The sequence below is a fragment of the Terrapene carolina genome, unplaced genomic scaffold, assembly GCF_002925995.2.
Source record: "Terrapene carolina triunguis isolate 2854851 unplaced genomic scaffold, T_m_triunguis-2.0 Scaffold88, whole genome shotgun sequence".
NCBI classification, from domain to species: Eukaryota; Metazoa; Chordata; order Testudines; family Emydidae; genus Terrapene; species Terrapene triunguis.
Window position 1 is genome coordinate 19615994 of NW_020664439.1, and position 18731 is coordinate 19634724.

The 18731-nt window shown below is 39.4% G+C and overlaps 1 protein-coding gene across 1 annotated transcript in view; it reads right to left on the reverse strand.

Annotated features, from left to right (window-relative positions):
* Positions 1-18731, reverse strand: part of SLC9A9 (solute carrier family 9 member A9) — a 341581-nt gene that overhangs the window by 121618 nt on the left and 201232 nt on the right. The window contains exons 10-11 of the mRNA XM_024214834.1: positions 2476-2589; positions 825-936 (exon numbers count right to left, since the gene is read on the reverse strand). Of these exons, the coding sequence (XP_024070602.1) occupies positions 825-936; positions 2476-2589 (226 nt within the window). The remainder of the gene's footprint in view (positions 1-824; positions 937-2475; positions 2590-18731) is intronic.

The window sequence follows — 18731 nt, forward strand, 5'->3', positions numbered from 1 at the left end:
AGCTCATTTAAAAGTGGAAAATGTTTTTGTTTTTTTTCCTAACTGCCAATCCTACAAACCTTCCCTGGAATCCAAGAGTCAAGCTGCGATATTTCTGCCTCATGTATGTCTGGGAATAAAGAGATTGCAGTTGAGATTTAACAAATCTGTGGATGATGCACAAATCAGAATAGAATTCAGCACCCTCTCCAGAGCTGCTTTGGTTCTGCAGTACTAACAGGAGTTAAAATCAATACAACTTTAGTTTAGTAAGTAAAGAAATCAGATATCAGACTGAATCCATAGAAGGAGCAGGCCTACTGAATAAAAAGCTGTTATTTTCACATAGTCACTTTTCAGAGTAAAAATGATCTTTAAGTTAGGGAGAGTTGTGGGAGGCCACATGATTGGTGAGTGGGTATCTATGAAGAATACCAACCATCCTCAGAAAGCTACAGTATGAGAAATTAATTTCCTTGTGTGTAACATAAGCATGCTACCAGGAGTAGGTTTGGTGCCTAATACTGGAATAAAATATTCCCAAAATAGGAAAGGATGTTGCAAGATGGGGATGGACAATGAGTTTTGAGATGGGTAACCTAAGCAATGGATTTCCGACTTTATTCTGATTTATAGATAACTTAAGTCATTAATACACATTTACACACAAGCACCTAAATGATCTTGGAACTATCCAAAGTCTGTCCATTGACTTCAATGGGCTTTGGATCAGCCTGCACGTGCACATCTAGACCTTTTGTCTCCTTGCCAGAAAATAACTTTCTCTGTCTTTATTCTATGTCAGGTGTTAGAAAATGTAGATACAAAAGTACAGTGACACTTACCTGAAAACATCATCATGTGTTGAAAGTTCCTGGGAATCTTTTGCTTTCGACCCAAATTCAGAATGAAAGAAAGTGGGTATATGTTACATGCTCTTGCTATGAAAATTGCCACCTATAATGTTAAATGTGAGATGCTGAGGAAAATGGCGGGGGAGAAACAGGAAAACTGAACTAACAAACTTTCTCCAGGTGAATATCTTGAACATGAAGTTAGAATAAACACAATATTAAATGTCTGAGCATAATTTCAGATTTGAGATATCCAGCAAAATTTTCATTATGGACCCATGGAGGGGCAGAGTTTAGCTCTTTCCAAACATCTTAGTTTTGAGCTCCTTATCCTGTACATCACTTCACTCACTGTGCATTGACTCATCACATATGACTACATCTTCAGCCCTTCAGTAAAATGCACACCATAAATTATTCCAACGGAAATGGCATTATCTCCTTCAACGGCAATTTAGGAAGGTTAGATGTACTCTTGGACATGATTACGCTCTTATTTCCTCAGAATTCATGTGGGCTATATCTTTATCTTTACCTCTTTCCTTTTTTTTTTTTCTTTTGTAGACTTTAGAAAGGGATTTTTATATTATCCCTCTTTGTTTTTTGAATAGATATTTTAGAAAAATCAGGACAAAATCATAACAAATTCTATATGGAAACCTTGCTATAAGGAGGTTCCTTCCTACCCTCACCTTGTGAATCCTAGGGCTCAATTATGTCTGTAAGAGCCTGAGACATGCTGTGGATGAAAGAGGAGGTGATGAACCTGAGTGTCTGGAAGCATTATGCCTGCAGAGTCCAGGAGCAGGCACAGTGCCATTGGGGGCTTGGGAGAGCACACACATCAACAGCAGTTACTACACTTGTAGATCACATAGCCCCTGTACGTCAATCTAGCATAGCCTTGCACCAGCTTGTTGGCCCACAACAAGACGGCATCATTGGTCATAGTCCCTTTGCTGCTGTCAGCTGTAGCAGTCCTCCATTGCTTAGGTTAGGGGCAGTCATATTATACTTGCCTCTGTGTAGTTATGGGGGTACCAGGCTCCTTGAGGCCTTTCTGCCCTCTAAAATAACCTGTACTAGGGGAGCCATAATTTGGCTTTTAATATCAATTTGGAAGTTACATATAAAAGTGAATGCAACCAAGCAAGCAGTAAAGTCCCTACTTGTAAAGTTATTGCAATTCATCAAAAAGTGACAAGCAAAGGGCTTTTGTTCGGGGGGAGGGGAGAGGCGGAAAGGAGTCATTGTGTGGCGTTCCAGACTGGTACCTGGCACTGAGGAAACATGAAAGAACTAAGGGCAAAACCTCCATGTCATGGCCTATATGACATCAACATCAGTGGTAGTTCCATGTATGTAAAAAGAATATAAGAAATGAGAGATTTGCCTTAATCTTTGCACATTGTAACAGGTCTGCAAAATGTTACAGTGCATGCCAACAAATCATCTCCTTAGGTCTGTTAAGAGAGTTACTGAAATGTACATATTAAAACAAAGCCAATTGCCTGCCTTCCTCTTCAATTTGAACCCTACAAAGCATTTATTTTTACCATTTAAAAAAGACTTTTGTTTACTTTATTTTAATTTTTTTTCACCCAAAACAGTCATTTTTGAAGATACTAAAAGCAAAGGATACAAATGCCCCAAATATAAAGAGAGCATTAAATATATGATTTTGGAATGTGAATAGTGCAAGCCCCATGTAACAGAAGATGACATTCTCGGCCAAGAAATTCATGAACTCGAACAACTGAAACAAAGAGAAACAAAAACCATTATGACTCGTCTGTAACTGGCTGGTGTTTGTTACAGAGTCTACATTAACTTGGAAAACAGGCACATTAGATTACAGGGACACTGACAACTTGAAATCCAGTCTTTCTGAAGAGTTTCACTAAACTATAAAAATAGTTTGTTATTACACTATTTGCTGAGTTTCCGTGGCAATGGTTGTAGTTTTACAATGACCTTTTCTTGTATTTTTACATGTTTTCCTCCCCTTCATTGGCATATGAAAGTCCCATGCAAACAAGGGAAAACTAGCTAACTAAAGTCTCAGTCCAACTCCACTGAAGGCAACGGAAGCACGACACTTCATTTTACACTGGCTTCAATGGGAACTGAATTGGGCCCTTGACTATTCAAGTGAATACAGTGAAACTGACTATGCATAAAGTGCAGTCAAATGTGTGCATGCACACACACACACACACACACACACACACAAAAAACTTTCCCCCTAATCTCATTCAGTTATAGGAATCATAGGCATTACTTGTGGCAATAAAATTTCAGGCAGAAGTGTGATTTTTAAGATGATGAACTAAAAAAAAAGAAAATATTATCTATGATAAAACCTCAAGAGTCTTGTAAATTGGACCATTTGGACACAGCGGTCAAATTCTCATTTCAAACAAATCTATTTAAGGAATCATTTAAACATGTTACACAAGAATGGCAAATAATTTAATTGTTATAACAGGGTTTCTTCTGTGAAACAGACCAATAAATCTATTTGTCTTGAGGGGATGGTCCTGATAGCATCAGGAGACAATTAGCTTTAAAGGGAAAATATAAAACATAAATCTTCAGTCTGCTTCCATACCTGGAGAAACTATAGACAGTGTCCCCAAAGCAACAACAGAGTACAGAAGCAGAGAACTTTACATGCCCGTCTTCTTCAGTGCAGAAACCTATTGAGGCCAGTGGGACTCAGTGCGGGTTTGGAAGTCAGTGCTAGCAAATCCAGTGCAGAATCAGGGCCTAAGTTTGTAAATTCTGCGTACAAACATATATAAATCCACTCTACTAGGATTGTTACTATGGAGACATTACTCTTTACAGCCTCATTGGGATTTATGTATTTTTTGTAATATGTTTGGGGGGCTAAAAATAAATATCAACTACCCAGTCAGTGAGGACTAACAAAGGCAAAACAATTTAAAACAAATATTGGAGGTAAAGACACATATAAATGCAGTGCCATGATGCAAGATAGTTTTGCATGCAGTGGCAGTGCCATCAATTATATTGAGCACACATACTGTGTTCCATATTCAGTGCTGCATCATTCAAGCAAATATTGTCACACCCATATAATAGAAAGCACATCTTGTAATATGACAATGAGAAACCTCTGTTTTGGTCAGAATGAATTTCAATAGCAAAAAACTGGAGATGGGGCCAAATCCAAACTGAGAGTCCAAACAACCCCAGGCACTGGAACAGTTTGGATCCAAAGCAAAACTCTATGGCCCAGACCCATCACTTTTATTTACCTTTATTCTTTCATTTCTCTGTTCTGTACTTCATTTTCCCTCATATTTTATTTATGAACTTCATCACAGGATTCATATTCTGAAATTTAGCTTAGCTGCTGGGGTGAGAGGAGGGCAGCCTTGTGTTTCAATGCAATGATACTTTCATTCCCTGTTTGCTAAAAGCCACTCAGAGTTTAAAGATAAATTATCAATTATTGCTGTATTGGACAAACATGATTTCTGAAGTTAAATTAACCTTTATGTGGTAACCAAATTCCCATCAGCCACTCCATTGTCCTATATTTTTATGAAGGTAAATAGGCTTTGCTAAAACCAGATCAGTTCAACACCTGCTAAAATTCCTTCCCAATTGCCTTCCCGTTTAAATTCAAGCTCTTCACTGTTGCCCTCAAGGTTATATAGAGAGAGATATACCTATCTCCTAGAACTGGAAGGGACCCCGAAAGGTCATTGAGTCCAGCCGCCTGCCTTCACTAGCAGGACCAAGTACTGATTTTGCCCCAGATCCCTAAGTGGCCCCCTCAAGGATTGAACTCACAACTCTGGGTTTAGCAGGCCAATGCTCAAACCACTGAGCTATCCTTCCCCCCAAGGGAAGGTTCTTACCAGCCTAAATCTCTCTGACCTCTCACCTCTTATTTCCAAGCCCTATTTGTTCAGTCCAGGGCTGCTAGTCTGGAGACAGTTCAGTATTCATTTTCCACTCCGTTCCATGACATCTTTCAGGCTTTCTGCTATGACTTCACTTCCTTTCCTGACAACATCCACTATGTTTCTCTCTGATTCAAGGTACTTAATACCATAGCTTCTAATGGGCAGTTTTAAAGAAATCCATGTGGCCCTTTACTGTGTCTGTTAGCATCCCATGTCACAACGTACTCACATTGTCTTCACCCTGGCCTTCCCTCAGCCTCTTCCTGCATCCCTGTAAAGCACTATGGTCCTATATACTATTCAGTAATAAACAATGATAAAAATCAGGCCAATGTGATCTGTCAAGTCTGACAGCTTACAATGGTAGGATGCGTTTTCATGGTGGAAAGAGTTTAAACACATAGGAGAGTGCTGTCTTTCACTAGGCTGCTTATTTTTTTTAAACAAGTAACTTTAAACAATCACTTTTAAAGCAGTCTTTCCTAGGAAGTCTCATTGGCCTGGAGGGTGCCCAGAGAGAGCATGGTACATACTAACTTTATCCCATCCAGCATTTGTGCAGTCACACTTTCCCACCCACTATAACTGTATGTACAAATGGTGCCTTATCTGCTTCACATTCCTCTCCTGCCGCAACTGAGTACAGATCTCAAAGAGCACTCTCCATAGGAGTTATACAGAACGTGTGGAATCCATGCTCCCCCATTTCCCATCTTCATCCCTATTCTAGTTAAGGAGCTTTTCTTCACATCTGAAACTGGAGGAGTACTTGTTCTGTGTGGAACTGGCCTAGATCTCACATGAAAGGATACTGCTGTGTGTGCAGCTATCTTAGAGGTGGGGTGTGTTGATGACATCTTGAAATGGGGACCAGAAGAAGGCAGAAACCAAACCATACAAAAGCAGAAAGATTTTGAACATTTCATTACCTGAGTACTCATTAGGGTTGCCAGATACTCAGTTTTCAGCTGGAAAGTCTGGTCAAAAAGGGGACCTGGCAGTGTCTGGTCAGATGTACTGACCAGACACCAAAAGTCTGGTTACCGTGAGGGGCAGGGAGGGAAGGAGACAGGTCATTAACCTGTGTCAGCCCCTGCTCAGCCAGGGCCACCTCCTACCTGCAGGCAGGCTGCTTGTCAGGGTGCAGCAGCTCCTGTCCCAGGCCCGGAGCAGAGGGTGCCCAGCCGGTGGGAGGGAGGGAAGGAGGTGGAGATGATCCAGTGAGCAATGGGAGAAAAGGGGAGAGGAGCGAGCAATAGGGGGCAGGGCCTCGGGGGAAGAGGCGAAGAGTGTGGGGCCTTGGGGAAAGAGGTGAAGAGTGTGGGGCCTTGGGGGTCCAGTTAAGAGCAATTAGAATGGTGGCAACCTTAGTGCTCACCTTCTGCATAAGTTTGTAATCTCCTTGCACACTGAGGGACTTTCAGCAAATTTTAAGAACCACAGCACCACCCACAGTTAGCTTTGAAAATACCCCTTTTTATTTGAGCACCCATAATCATGTGCCCACATCTAGGCTGTTTCCAAGAGTGACCCTTTTCAAAATTTCCCTGCTCATTGAGCACTAAGGTCCTGATCCTATGAGCATGCACATGCCTAACTTTGCTTGCCTGAGTAGCCCCTTTGATATCAATGGGATGACTCAGGTGAGTAAAATTATGCATGTGTAAGTGCATTCAGGATCAGAGTCCAAGGCATTATTGTGTTTGCAGGAATTAGTTGGTTCAAATGAAGTCATCCTCAAAGAAGTGCACATACATTTTTTCTTCCCCACAGTATAAACCAAATTAGTCCTTAAGAAAGTGCTCATAAACCATCATCAGTTTCCTTGAGGTTACCACATAATTATACTTGGGCTCATTTCAATGTAATGAAGATACCTGGTAGAAACAACACATTTTCTCTTTATTAAACCAAAACATCTAGTTTACAATCTCCCACACTTACCCTTCCGCAAAATGTATAGACCTGTTAAAGAGATTTTACAGATATAAAGGTAACAACCCCAATAAATCACCCATGTAAAATTTGAAATAACTCCAGTGTATCTTACAGCAGAATTTAACCCAGGACGCCAACGATTTTATTGAATAGTAAATTACAATAGCAGCAATGCATCAGCAGCAATGCATCAGCAGCCTGCACATCTGATTTAAGCTTTAGTTCGGTAACTGGTAAACCATGCTCTGTCTGGACATCCTCCAGGCCAATGAGACTTCCCAGGAAAGACAGCTTTAAAAGTGATTGTTTAAAGTTACTTGTTTAAAATGAATAAGCAGTCTAGCAATAGATAACACTCTCCTGTGTGTTTAAACTGTTTCTGCCATGGAAGTGCATTCTGTGCACCTTTTTTTTTCCTGACGAGCCTTTGTAAGCCATGAATATTAACAGAGATTGAGCATAAATTTTTCCCTACCAATATTATTTTCTTTATGCCAATAAAAATTAGTTCATTAAATACTTAAACATTCTATATTAACTCCAAAGTATTGTAGGTACCAGTAAGCATTCTCTTGCTGCACTGATGTAGCTAGCTACTTGGAAAAATGCCAGCTCTCTAGGGGTTAAATCTCAAGGTGCTACATTTCTGCATGGCATCAAAGTAGGACAGAAAGCACTTCAATAATCCAACATCAACCAGGGGAACAATATTGATTGTACTGAGTATCATGAGAGATTTGAAGGTGCGAGAGAGCCATTAAAAACCCCTGCAGTCAATGTTAAATGAGGGATATAAAATTTATGACATTTGAATGTTATTTAATTAGAACACAGCTATCATGAAATTAAGGATACTGATAAATCAATAGTTGATGAAAACTACTTATGCCTGACTGTTTTAAATTAAAATACAGTGAATACAGACTACTACCATTTTTGTAGGTTTCTGGAATACCTTTATTACATTCTAATCACTTTATTTATTCTCTATTTCAATTAGAGGCTTCAAAATCACAGAAAGCAGATTTGAATTTGAAGCCAGAGCCTGCAAACCTTGATACTATGGGGCAAAATGTAAAGAATAATGAATTCTTACAACATAGTTGTGTAAAGCTCTTCATTTCTAGGGTAAACTGCTTAGCGGTAAGAATCATGCATAAATAACGAGGACTGTTGATTAATTGCAGTTAACTCATTCAATTAACTAAAAAAAAAATCACGATTTAAAAAATTAATCGCAATTAATCTTAGTTAAACAATAGAATGCCAATTGAAATTTATTAAATATTTGATTTTTTTCTACATTTTCAAAACTACTGATTTCTATACAACACAGAATACAAAGTGTACAGTGCTCACTTTATATTATTATTTTTGATTACAAATATTTGCACTGTAAAAATGATAAAATAAATAGTATTTTGCAATTCACTTCATACAAGTACTGTAGTGCAATCTCTTTGTGGTGAAAGTGCAATTTACAAATGTAGATTTTTTTTTTGTTACATAACTGCACTCAAAAACAAAACAATGTAAACCTTTAGAGCCTACAAGTTCACTCAGACCTACTTCTTGTTCAGCCAATCGCTAAGACAAACAAGTTTGTTTACATTTATGGGAGATACTGCTGCCTGCTTCTTATTTATGTCACCTGAAAGTGAGAAAAGGCATTTGCATGGAACTTGTGTAGCTGGAGTTGCAAGGTATTTACGTGCCAGATATGCTAAACATTTGTATGCCCCTTCATTCTTTTAATCACTTGACAGTCCTATAAATAACGAGAATTTATATGAGAAGATAGGCCTTTGTTTATTTTTATATGGTGCTGATTTTAAAGTCCCAGCTTATTTAGGAACTGCAAACTTTAAAGCAAACCCAAGAGAGTGAGACTCTCACAGTATAAGGTATTTAAAGTCCTGGAATGAAATTTTGGCAGTATGGACGTCAATGGGTGTTTTGACTTCAATATGGCCAGGATTTAACCCCTATCACGTTTATGCACAGTGCAACTAACTTTCTTCCTCTTCCTGGAGCAGAGTTTTATAGGATTCCTAAGACATGGTGAGGAAGTAGCAGGAAGGGGGGGAAAAGAAAAGAAAAGAGACACAGGAGCAATAGGAAGGTAGAGGAACAGCCAATAATATTTTGAATTTTTACAGTGCTGATGATCCCCCATCAATTCACACAGCACCTGTGAAATGCAGGATGAATGCAGCTAGGTGCACAACTGGCACATGGCACACTGCTCCCTAGTAACAGGAGAGGATACTTTGGCCATGGCCATCAAGGTAAACCCCTACTTCTATTAGAAAAGCCATGGGACCTTGAATGCTCTTGCAGAGCAGAGAGGATGTTAAAGCAAAATTTTCAGCTGGGATTGTCTGAAGTTAGGCACCTACATTTTTATTTAAATCCCTCAGTATGTGGCTTGATTTTCAGAGGTCCTGAGCAACTGCAGCTCCCAGGGTAGTCGATGTGAGAAGTGTCTTGGCATCTCTGAAAAACTCACTTGTCACTCCTGTTTAGGTGCCTGAATATGGACTTTGGCACCTCGATTTAGGAACCCAAATTTTGAAAAGAATGATCCTAGCGTTTTAAGGTGCCACCCAAAAGACCAGAAAGTAAACTGTATGGTACTGAAATGAGAGGCTGAGTCAACCCTGCTGGCATTTGAATCCAGAGTTCTAGGGAGTCTGATTATTTCATTCCTGATTGAATGAATTATTTCAATTTATAACTATTTTATAGAAGTGACTGTCACAGGCTCTAGGCACCTCAGGTTCCTAGGCACTTTGGTACAGGACAAATAATACTAAAAGTACAATGACTGCAAAGATGAAGTTTCCTCATTCCAAAAATGAACAGTAAAAAAACCTGACACTTTGAAGAAAAACTTCAAATGCCCTAAAACTGAGGGATGAGAGATCTCACTCCAGCTTTCTAGTCCTCCATGGAGCTCTCCAATGAAACCAATTAAGACAAGATTTTCTATTCCTGATGTTGGTAAGGTAATAAAAAAGTGCTGATGAAAAACACCATCGGATTTTCTTTAACTCTCATAAAGAAGAAGAAGGGGAGGAATGGCAGAATAACATTTTTTCTCCTTTCCAGACTACCTTTAACAATAATGAGGAGAAAGAAAAAGAACTAGGACCACTTGAATAGTACTGTTCCAAATTCTGAAAGTAATCAAGTAAATACTGGAAGCACAACAGCACCTTATGAGTTTAGACCCAAGTGAGAGCCCTACATTTCTACCTGCATTAGGTTGAATGACCTAATGTAGTATAAACAAAGTGACTAATATATATTAGGCAAACTGAAACACCAGCGCCTTTCCTTAGGTCTGTACATATGACACAAATGAAAAAGTCACATTTCTTTTCTCTTTTTGTATCAAATTGACCGATCAATGAACCCTGAAAGAACCAAGATTTTGGGGTAGTAGAAGAGAGCAACATAATAATGAGGGGAGGGAAATACATCTAAAACTGGGTGGCTAATTTAACCCTCTCCGAGACTGCTCTAAATCTCTGGCTCTGTGCTGAGATTTCTCATACTGTATGGGAATGTCATCCAGGGAAACTTTCACTGGGGTTTTCAGTTCTTCTAATTCCAGTCCCAAACTCAACTCAGTGAAGAACTGAGAGATAAAACGGTTAACAAATAAGCCTGCTCTGAATTTCTAAAAGTGTTTGGTTTGTATGGGATAGATGGGGTGGAAGTTTGGGCTGGTTTTATATTTTAACTGAATCAGTCTGACAATCCTAATCATATTGTTAACTAACTTTTAAAAATAATTTTGTTGTTCTTCTGTTTTATTGAATTAGTAACTCACTTCAGAATCTGAGGGTGAACCTGTTTGACTAGATGGACAGTAACTAATAACTACCTTGGATGGATTTAAAGGAAAATCCATTGACCAGCCAAAGGCTTGTTGTGGCAGTGGAATGAGCATATTTTGGCATTATCTTGGAACTATCCGAAGTAGTGACAGACTTTAGTGTTGTTTCACTGACTGACGGGGGACAGTTATGGTAATGGAAGCCCCTTGTGAGCAGAAGAGGATGATGAGTAGGGTTAAAACTCTCCTTTTATACATTTGAAATTAGAAACAAACTATATATTAACAGACAACAGTAATAACAAAACCACAACATATTTATGACATCATTAAAACTAGGCTTTTAATTATAATAATATGTTCTTAGCCATCCAGAAGGGTATGTCTTTTGGGAAGTTAGCCACCTGGGGCAGTCAGTTGGTGCAGCAAGCCAGAGGGAAATGGTTGGGGTTCGGGCAGGCCATAGACTGATAGCTGAGAGCTGTGGCAGACTGACAATATCCTGTAATATCCAGAATGAAGCTTATTGAATTAACCTAAACCTTATTGAATTAGAGTTAATACCCTTGGGGTACATTGTATTAGAAATGCAAATGTCTGTGTTCTATTGTGAGATTGCATGGGACTTCTTCAGCAGGAAGACAAGATTAATGCAATCTCTGGAAGGTATTAGGGAGTTCAAAGGTCTTTTTAGAACAATATGTGTAAAGTGGATTTCCTCATAAGTATCTTGATTGAGGGGGATGCAAATTCTCCTCTGGAAGCCAACCTTTTGAAGATACACCTGTGACGTTGCACTCCATATGATTTTCTGAAAATATGCTAATGAGTGTGAATATAATGTAACTGGAATATGCTTCATGCAAAAGGTCTCTTGTAAGGTATCATTACAAAGCTTATAATCTACTGAGTGTGGTCATCCTATTTGTATAAATGTATCATTCTTGTATCTGAAACTAGAAATATGAAATATAACTGAGGTCCTATTGTAATTATGCAAAGTGTGGACCATTAATGGTGGTTTGGAATCTTGATGGCTCCCATCAACTAGGACAATTGGTTGTAAATGGCTCTGTTTACTTGCAAGCCTTCCTGTGAGTCAGGCCAGGAAGAATGGAGGCTGGGGGTCTCACAGAACATGTGACCATGTCACCTGGTACTGGAATCCATCTTAAACCTGGTGCTTTTCCATTTAGAAGGATGGGTGGGGACCCAGAAAGACAAAAGAGTCCCCCCCTTGTGCCAAAGCTATATAAGGGGGTGGAACAGAACAAAGGGGGTTGCAGTCATGAAAAATCCCCTAGCTACAATCTGAGCTAGAACAAGGACTGTACCAGGGGAAAGGATTGGGCCCAGACTAGAAAGGAGTCTAGTCTGTGAAAGAAGCTTATTGGAACATCTCTGAGGGTGAGATTTACCTGTATTCAGTTTCTTAAATGTATTAGGCTTAGACTTGCGTGTATTGTTTTATTTTGCTTGGTAACTTACTTTGTTCTGTTTGTTATTACTTGGAACCACTTAAACTCTACTTTTTATACTTAATAAAATTACTTTTGCTTATTAATTAATCCAGAGTAAGTAATTAATACCTGGGGGAGCAAACAGCTGTGCATATCTCTCTATCAGAGGGCGGACAATTTATGAGTTTACCCTGTATAAGCTTTATGCAGAGTAAAATGGATTCATTTGGGGTTTGGATGCCATTGGGAGCTGGATGTCTGGGTGCTGGAGACAGGAACACTTCTTAAGCTGTTTTCAGTTAAGTCTGCAGCTTTGGGGCATGTGGTTCAGACCCTGGGTCTGTGTTGGAGCAGACTGGCATGTCTGGCTCAACAAGGCAGGGTTCTGGAGGCCCAAACTGGCAGAGAAAACTGGCTCAGAGGTAGTCTCAGCACATCAGGTGACAGTCCCCAGGGGGTTTCTGTGATTGAACCCGTCACAACTCCTTGGGGAGAGAGACTCAATATCTACAATATCCGCTCCTGGAAACTCCAGATCAAAGACCCCTGAATCATATGTTCAAATTGCCCTTTATGTCATGACTATGCTTGTTCTGAGCTGAAGCTGTGATGAAGTGGTAACCACAAGCAATTCCTGAAGGTGGGGGTTTGAAGGACTGATCCTGCCAGAATCCATGTTAGGGCTGGGGTTGAGGTTAACACTGGTAAGCTTATTAGCATGTCTATAGGTTATTTTATTGCTTTTAATACATTTTCTCTGTAGTGCTTTTTACCTTAACAATAAAGTAGGCGTGCATAGGAAGTCCTGTGTGGTACCTTATAACTATAGCAATTACACCTGTTATCTGTCTCTGAAGAGAAAGCAAACAGGTGTCTTTGGGCAATTGGTCCGTGTTGGGAAATACACAGTGAAAACAGGGAACCATGCAGCCAGGAAATACCCTGATCAGAAGGGAAAAGGGATGCAGGTCTCCACCCAAGAGAGACAACAGCTGGCAGCTGGAACCTGGCCCTTTCTGGGCCACTATTAGGAAATACAGGTGCAGTTGCCCTGAATTTTGACAAGAGCTATAAAGAATAATCTTTTAAAAAAAAACATTCTGCCAAAACGAAGAAAATGTGTGACTTTGCTGAAGTCAATTTCAGTTTGTTGTGCCACATAGCTAACAAAGGAGATTTTGAATGGTGTGACTCAACTGCTCTCCTTCTGCCCAATGAAAAATAGTAATATCATCTCTGCAATCCAATTGTCCTTAAAGTCACAATGAACTAATATATTTACCTTTTGTACTTTTGCATTTACGTTAGTATCAGAGGAACAGATTGTTGCTGATGTTTTAAAAGCAAAACAACGAATCAATCTCATCTCTCTTCACCCCCACACAACGTTTTCCTGTGACTTGCCATCCTAGTACTAACCTCCAGCAATCAATTCCATTTCTAAGGAGACTGAATTCAATGTATTCAGCTTCAATTTGCTGAGAGGAAAAAACCTCTATTCTCTAATATTAATTCTTGAAGCAAGTTCAAAAACAATTTTCATTCCTTGCCAAGTTTTGGGTGTTTGAAAGATATTCATTTAGACAGTCTTTGAAATATTAGGAGCTGGAATCCAATACAAGGGCCCTGAGCTTATCAGGGAAATAAAAAAATCTTAAGACGCTCAAGCTATGTTTTCTTTTAAAACGAATGACATGCTTTCTGACAGGAAGCAGGACTGAAAAAAATTACTTGTTGCCCGTATGCCATGATTATAAGATTTCAGTCCCCATGCAATTTCTCTTTACTGCAGGACCCAACATATTGTGCATGTTCTACATAAATAAATTCATAGATGATGTTTAATTACAGCTTCCTTCTATGCAGATTCACTCTTCCCTTCAACTGTCCAACTCTTGAGACTAGTGCCAAACAGGATCTTTAACTACCACAAATGGTCAAGAGGACTTCAGCATTTCCTCTCATCCAAGAAAGAGTGCCTGCAATAGCACAGTGCTCTCGGACATTGCTTTATTTTTATTCAGTGCCAACTCTAAGAGAAGAGTGCCAGCCACTGAATTAGAGGAAAGTCATTGACCTGATTATGTGTGTATTTTATACTGTGTGTGTGTGTGTGTGTGTGTGTGTGTGTGTGTGTGTGTATATAACACGAAAAGCTGAGTGTGTGTGGATAAATAATGTGAGAAGAAGGAGGTGAAAATTAATGTTGGGCAAACCTCAAAAGATTTGGAGGTTTGGAAAGGCTAAGTTGTAAAGACTTGGTCATGAAATCTTGTCCTTAGTGGAGTCAATGTGAATGTTTCAGTTGACTTCAGAAGAGCCAGGATTTCATCCTAGATGGTCATTTGATTATATCTGAGGTAATCGGAGCAGAAATTCTTGTGAGAATGCACTTTAAAGAATCCTAGTACTTCCTGATTTCAGTACAGTCAGAACTGTCAAAGAATCATCTCTCTTGTGGTATTTTGCTGCTTCCACTATGGAAACTACTCTAGAGCAGAGATACTCTCTGGGATGGCAGAAGATGTTGTCTGGGCTCTCGTGAAAAGAAGTGGCTTTGGAAGAAGAGGCATAAGTAGCTATGCCAATGTGCTTTTATATCTTTTGTGCAATGGCAATGTCAGACCTTGGGAAGATGCTGAATGTCTGTTTGCAAGTTGCCAAAGGCTCTCAATTCCCTTTAACTTCAGGGGAAATTGAAGGTGCTCAGAACCTCACTGTGTCAGGCTCACCATGACTAAAGTTTAAAAAACATAATAATAATAATAATGATAATAATAAAAAACCCAAAATCCCAGATTCCCAAATTTAGGTTCCTAAATCCAGATTTAGCTACTCCAAATCAATTGGAGCCATGGAGTTTGCTCAGCTTTTGAAAATCAAACCACTTATTGGAGGCCTAAATATGGTTTCAGGCACTAGTTTTTGAAAATGTCAGCCAAAGTTTTTATGGGCTTATTAACCCAGACTGAATTCCACAGAAGCGATCACTAGAGATCAGCTAGCCACAGTCAGCTGTTCAGTATTTCTGTCTTATTCTCAAATCTCTCTCCAACTCTTCTGAGGGCAGAATGTCCAGAAATGATATAAGAAACAGTGGTACAACACCAATGTTGGGATGGATGCATAGGAAGATGGCTAATGCTTTAGGTTTTTGGATACTCATTTTTACCCAGCTGATTCTGCTAGAGATCAGCAATTTCTTGAGTCTTTTAGCATCTGGCTCTTGAAATCAGGCAAATGATCATATAAAATGCAGAAGTGGAGGTGTACAGACCATATTTCTAGTTGCAAAACTTGACCTTCATATATAGTAGTTGCATAAACTTAAAAATCCTACAACTAAAATTCTGAAAATAGTTTCTTTAAGGATCATGCTGTGCCAAGATTCTCAGGTCTAATGGAAAAGAATTCCAATTTGCAGAGGGAGCAGAGCCCTCAAAAGCAAGCTTTTAATAAGGTCTTACTTCAGGACTATATCATTTAAAGATCCTAGCCCCAAAACAGAGACCGGTTTTCTGTGAACTAAGTGCACATTTGTGAAAAAATACTTGAAAATCCTTTATAAACAATGCAAATCCCTCCTATAATTCAAGAAAAGTCCATCTAAGCTATTACACATAACACAATGCTGCCCACAGTAGGAGCAATTACGAACAAACTCAGACATAATCCTGCAAGTTTCAGGAGATGCAGAGCTATGACAAAGGACCCTATTAATAATATGCTCATAATTAAAACAAGGTTTGCTTAATAACCTTCTTGCGTTCTGGTGAAACAAAATACCATACCATATATTGAGACACAAAATAGATAACTGAATTAATTTCCAGAATTAAAGTATCAGATCATTCACTGATAATCCATCTGCTGAAGTCACATACCACAGTAATGAAAAGATGACAGTGTTTCAAACAAAGCATCAAGTGGAAAACAGGTAAATGTAGAACTTAATTAAACCTTAACGAAGCATCCTGTTATTTTGTTTTTTTAATTGTACCACTTTATTTGCAATGTGCCTAGGCAGGGTATGATCTGAACCTCATTAGAGTCAAGGGGAGTATTTCCCTTCACTTCACTGGGCTGACTCTAATTTCTCTATTTGATGACTAAAGGGACACTGCTAAGTATCATATTATTTAAAAAATCATTTTTTTACTTTTGTTATAAATTTCCTGATTAGAACTATGTTAAACTGGAGTTAAGATTGTGTACATATCAATTTAGTGGTAAAAAGGATATAGAGAAGTTGTAATTACCCCCAAAACAAGCATTAGAGACCCAGGAAATTCAGAGTTAAGGTTAATCTTAAAAAAAAAATCCACACTGAGTCAGAAAGGGTTAAAGGACAGGACTGGGCCCAGGTAGTCCTGCCCCACCAGCTCTGCAGAGCATGCGCCAGCTGGAGAATAGATTGAAAAGGGAGCAACCCAGCTCAGAAGGCCAAACCTACCCCAAAGGCTCCTGACAAGGGTTGGAGAAGCCCCAGGAGGGCTGAGCCCGGATGGAGCTGATAGGTTGGTTATATTTTCACTTTATTTGGGACTGAAAGCTGAGAGAGGAAAGCAGTGGGAGGAAGTGACCTAGGGAGGGCACCTTTGGGGGCCAGACACTGTTGCCCTCCTAGAGCCCTGGGTTTCAGCTCGGTGGAGTGGGTGGCTGGGGTTCTCCTACCACTGCCCCCACTACAGGAGGGACTTGAACCACCTGTAATCCTCACCACACATCTGAGCAGAGGAGGACCAGGACTGTAAGACCAACCCATTGGGAAGGGGCACCAGGAATGCTAACCACTAGACTACCTAACCCACCAAGGACTTTATTACACCCACATTGTCAAAGTATAGAAATGCACAGGTAAGGCACCAAAACAGCCTTCTCTCTGCCCTGTAATGGCACCATGTAAAAAGCATACAACTATGATTAGTGCATAATAGCGTGTGGCCCCATATTAGATTAAACTTTTTTGTTGTTGTTGTTGCTGCTCAGGGATTGTGCTTTTCTTTGTGTCTGGTTCATTACCATGCATAACAGACATTCTATTTTCTTTTGCTTTCCCTCATGTTGTCACCCCAATCCTCAGTGGAGGCAGTGATAATGAGGAAGGGAAATGGCACTGCGTTTGTTCAGTGCACATACTGAGAAGCAATTCTCACTTTTTACAGAATTAAGGAGCAATGCTGGCATTGTGCATAAACACACACCTGAAAACCTGGAGCGTGGTTGTATGCTGGCTACGCACAGGCTGACCTTTCTGACCACTGTCACTGCAGGCCCTTGGTGACAAAAGCCAGGGAGGTACATTAAGGGGTATGGCATGGGGTAAAACGGCATGCTCTGCCACTAAAGCTGCTCTCTGACCAGCAATGGTCTCCATGCAGTCCCCTGACGGAGCACTAGATCATCGGAGGGAGCCATTTATGAGGCTAGTTTGCATATTAATACAGTTTTCATAGCATATATTATATATGCTCCCATTTGGAAGTCCTTTATGCCTGTTTCTGTATGCCAGCAAGAATTAGGCATATGGCTTTTAATTCCAATTGGTATGTTTTAGCCAATGGCTGGTATCTGCAACCCTCCTCTAAAGTATAAACCAGGGGTCGGCAACCTTTCAGAAGTGGTGTGCTGAGTCTTCATTTATTCACTCTGATTTAAGGTTTTGTTTGCCAATAATACATGTTAACGTTTTTAAAAGGTCTCTTTCTATAAGTCTATAATATATAACTAAACTATTGTTGTATGTAAAGTAAATAAGGTTTTTAAAATGTTTACGAAGCTTCATTTAAAATTAAATTAAAATGCAGAGCCCCCCGGACCGGTGGCCAGGACCCAGGCAGTGTGAGTGCCACTGAAAATCAGCTTGCGTGCCACCTTTGGCACGCGTGCCATAGATTGCCTACCCCTGGTATAAACCATCATCTTAACAATCAGAAAAGTTTTATTAATATTTAAAGAAAATGCTTAACATTTAAATAAATTGTCAAACCTTTAATAAAGCAGTTTGGAAACTGGTTTGCTTATGACATTATGATCCCTCCTACTGCCAGCATCAAAAATTGCTACTTTTCAGCAAGATGGAGAATGCTAGAAGCAAATGCCGATTTATGCATGGTAAGAATAGCTTTTGAACATATGAACTTTCTGATTTCTGTGCTGAGCAAAACAAAATCAGCTTTCTTTTAAATGGAGACCTAAAGCCCAATTTTTGTAGTTCCAAATAGTATGTTATAAAATGTTATGATTCACAACAAAAAAGGAGATACTAGCACAGATCAATCCCTCAGAAACATTGATGAAAGCAGGAGACAGGCTTGATGAGAATGATTCAGGTCAGAGTAGGCCTATGAACAATCACTAAAACTGGTATGGTGCAGGTGCTGTTTAGGAAAAGAACAGATTAAAGAGCACTGTGTAGAACTGCAGAAACAGAAGAGATTTCTGTAAGGTGACATTCAATATTTTTATTATTGCTAATAGAGGAGAACTCTATTTCCAATGCAAAAAGCAATGCTTTACTCAGACAATGTCTTCTTACTATTCTGTATTCCACCTGTGGTGCTAAAATAAAATACTTTTTTCATGTAGCTAATTAGTGGGATGCTACGACCATAATACCTGTTGATATCAATTTATCTTTACTAATGCTTCTTGGCTGTTTAGCATCTGTCTTGCAGCACATAGCTAAAAATTGGGAGACAGAATTTTGGCATAT